Source organism: Gastrolobium bilobum, unplaced genomic scaffold (genome assembly GCF_033153095.1).
Source record: "Gastrolobium bilobum isolate Gb01-03AN ecotype WA unplaced genomic scaffold, APGP_CSIRO_Gbil_v1 utg6685, whole genome shotgun sequence".
NCBI classification, from domain to species: Eukaryota; Viridiplantae; Streptophyta; class Magnoliopsida; order Fabales; family Fabaceae; genus Gastrolobium; species Gastrolobium bilobum.
Window position 1 is genome coordinate 387,521 of NW_026898013.1, and position 3,676 is coordinate 391,196.

Below are 3,676 nucleotides of genomic sequence, written 5' to 3' on the forward strand. Positions count from 1 at the left end.
TTTTTTTTTCTCTCTCTTCATTCAACTTTTTCTTTAATCCAATGATGATTAATATGGTAATGAAGTGGTTGTAAAAAAAATGAGCAGTAAGAATATCCTAGCTCTAGATTAATAAGACACTTTTGTTGCAAACTTTTTTATTCTTAAGTACTAGTAAGACATGCCACACCCTGCAAAACTGAAAATAGCCAACTTAATTCCACTGATATAAAAGTTGATCATAATATAATCACAATCAGAAAAAAACAAAACAACCACACCATTCCTTAATTTCATCAAAATAAAAAAGAAAACCTTCATACTACTAACGGGATAGGTTCCAGAAAGATTAAAAAGCTTGTTGATAAGACTGGATAATGCGAGGAACATAGAGCAAATCTTCTAATTATCACCATAGCTTCCAATTCTGTCCATTATATTAGCTACCGTTTCCTTACTATCTCTTAGAACTTTGACGCTCCTACTAAACTTTTCTCGCTTCCCAGAAATAGAAGGAGATTCCTCTAACAACCTTTCAATTCCTCCTCCACTTGTAGATAACAGATCATGAACAATCTCCTTTTCAAAATCCTTGTCAACAAAGTTTTTAATACTTAACATCAAATGCAAAGCCATGCTGTCTATAAGCCTCCTCTGCACAATCTTCCAGTATGCAATCATCCTTACCTTCAAATCAAATGCTTGACTAAGCACAACTTGAGAGTATTTCCTCAAATCACAAACATCAATCTGCCCAACACCCTCAATCATTACATTGTCTGGCTCATCCTCGTTATCCAAAACATCATTCAAAAAAGCATCTTGACGAGATATTAACCTATTATATTCCTGCATAAACTCAGGATTACAAGTGAAATCCGTATGCTTTTCCATTTCAACAGCTTCCATCACATGCCTAATTGAACTTTCCTTCTTCTTAGCAATAAGAATCTGCCCAGCTCTTCTAGCAGACACCTGAAGCTGATAATAATGTTCACAATGACGCATTAAAACAGAAGTCACCACAGTTTCAAGATAGTTCCATGCTTTATCAACAAAACATATTGGCATCTTTGCAATACCATTCACTTTCCTCTGCAGTATAGTAACAAAAGCAGTGTGGGGCATGAAGTTTGGAAGACCAATCCATTTGGCTTCTTCCAGCACCTGTATCTCTTCCATTAGAAAATTCTCAGTGGCATCACTCTCATCACAATTGCAAAATTCACTTGAGTAAGCATCAAGCATCTCCACCAAGCGAGCAGTGCAATGCATGTGCTTGTCCTCAGGGTACTCTTCAAATTCTCCTCTTAGAAGAATTTTTCTGAGAGACTCTTTTGACAATCCAATAACATGCATAAAAGCAGTCATGGCATCAGCTACTGAAGATAAGTTAACAGGCAATTTATCTAACTCAGACAAGTTACGAGTCAGCTTCTCATTGATTTTCTTGACAATCTCAGGCAATGTTTTAGATATAATAGTAGCTTGCACCTGTACAAGCTTTTGAGCCAAAGTAGGAATACCCACAATAGACTTGTCTATTTTGGAAAGAAGTGGATGAGACTCAAACAACTTTTCTTCTTCCACTCTGGCTTCTTCATAAGATTCATCACCAATTCGGTTTCTCACACAAACATAACCAAGACCAATGTTCACATCATCAGCAGTGACCTTCTCTAACAAGCCTTCAGGAGACTTATCAGCCTTTGTAACAACAGCAAGTGTCCTCAAACCAGTTTTATCAACAGTCTGTGACATCCTGATGGACTCACAAGTAGTAAAATCAACAGTTGCAGAAAGAACATTCAAGATAATGCTTTCTTCAGGCCTTATATACTCCATGATGATATCCTTAATCTGGTCATATATATTCTCAGGTTGACCATGAACAGGCACACGAGTTATACCTGGAAGATCAACCATTGTTAGATCAGGAACACCATTCTTCTTCACCACCAAAGTCAATGGGGCATTAGAAATCCCCTTCCCATGACCTGCAAGCTCTTCTGTGGCAATGTTTATGGCATCAGAAACATGTTCCTCATCAGTGGAAATGCTTTTGCCATTAAACTCCAACACAAGCTCTGGCTTTGGAAGCAAGTGGTTTTGGAGCCTCATCACCAAGGGCACCCTGGTGCAAATGCCCTGACCACGTGGTAAGCTAATACCAGCAAGAGATTCAAGGACACTAGACTTGCCAGAAGATTGGTCGCCAACAACAACAATGGTTGGAAGCTGTATTCCCTCTTTAGCAATGTTAAGACGCCTTAGATTTTCAACAGCATCAAGTATTGGACGTATTCTCTCATTATAGGAGAAAGCTATTGGTGCAACAGAAAGAGGCTGAGGCTGTTCTGCTGCATGAACTAATGCAAGTGAATTGTCACGTTTACCAGAAGTAACCTTGGTTGCCTTTCCTCCAACCATTTTTACTTAACAATCACACACAGAAGGTGCACAATGAATATTTAGTCTTTTGATATGCTTATGATGAATGGAGTTTCAGCTTCAGCTTAAATGAATATTTATAGAGAAAACAAGGGGAAAATGAAAAGAATGGACAAAGGGTCGTTTGGTATCTTGAGGAAAAGAAGGCACAGATTAGTGACTGTTGGAGTCTTCAAAGTTTAGGTAATCGAAGGGTTCCTCGTTAAATGCAAAGAGGAAGTAAATGCTCTAAATCTGAACAAATATCTTATTACACTAATTAATTCAAGTAACAAAACCCTTACCCAACTCTAAAGGGATTAATGTTATAATTCAAGTGTTTTCCACGGTTCATTAATTCTTCTGTTCTGTGAAAAAACTAAAGTTTTGTTACCAATGAAAAGATGATTACCCAGTCCACTCTTACATATATATATGGCCGTGAGATATCATTCTATAAGATGTTTGAGTACGTAAACTTTTTCTTTGTTAGTGAACAGATGTTTACTAGCATAGTTGTTTTTGTCCCACTTTGAATGTATAGTTACAAATAAATAGTTATACTATATATATTGGAATTTATTTTATCATGTAATTTATCAAAATTTAATAATGCAATAACTAAATATTGTATGGTTATTTGATAATAATAAAAAATGAGTGTTGAAAACTAAATTGTTTACTGGTAAATTTTATCATTGTTATTAAAAAGGAAAGTCTTTTATTAATTTTAAACCAATGAGAACATGAACTTAGATAGCTGAATGATCTTTTATATAAAGTAGTTGTTCTATTTGTACATTGTATGAGTTGTTTAAATCAATCATATATGACTTTGAGTTTTTTATTTAATGGATGAATGTTTAGTGCCTGGTTAACTAGATTTAATTTGCTTTAATAAAATCTTATAATCAAAATGTTTCAAAGATAGTATTTAGTTAAAAATATATTTTCATGTAAAACAAATCAATCCAGACATATTTATAATCTTATAGAGTATAAGGGAGACTCGTAAGTAATTTTTTTTTATATGTTTCAAAATTTTTTCATTTATTTGTAACAACATATCCTTTATATAGATACGAAATTTAAATAAACGGTAGTTAAATTTTTATATATTAATTTAATTTATTAAGACATGGAAAAATATTTATCATGTAACATCCCGAGCGCTGACGAGGGTAGGAAGTGATCGCCGGTGCAAAGAGGCACGGACAAGGAGCGGCTCCTGACAAGCTTCCAGCGGGGGGTTACATGCATGAATGAA

The 3,676-nt window shown here is 35.0% G+C and overlaps 1 protein-coding gene across 1 annotated transcript; it reads right to left on the reverse strand.

The window, feature by feature from the left end:
* Positions 1 to 381: 381 nt before the first annotated feature.
* Positions 382 to 2,409, reverse strand: LOC133312243 (dynamin-related protein 4C-like). Its single transcript, XM_061513421.1, has one exon. The coding sequence runs from the start codon at positions 2,407 to 2,409 to the stop codon at positions 382 to 384; it is 2,028 nt and encodes a 675-aa protein (XP_061369405.1).
* Between the last annotated feature and the right edge of the window lie 1,267 nt (positions 2,410 to 3,676).

What these genes read in the sequence shown, in the direction of transcription:
- LOC133312243 (XM_061513421.1), bottom strand. Translation starts at nt 2,409, where the DNA reads ATGGTTGGAGGAAAGGCAACCAAGGTTACTTCTGGTAAACGTGACAAT.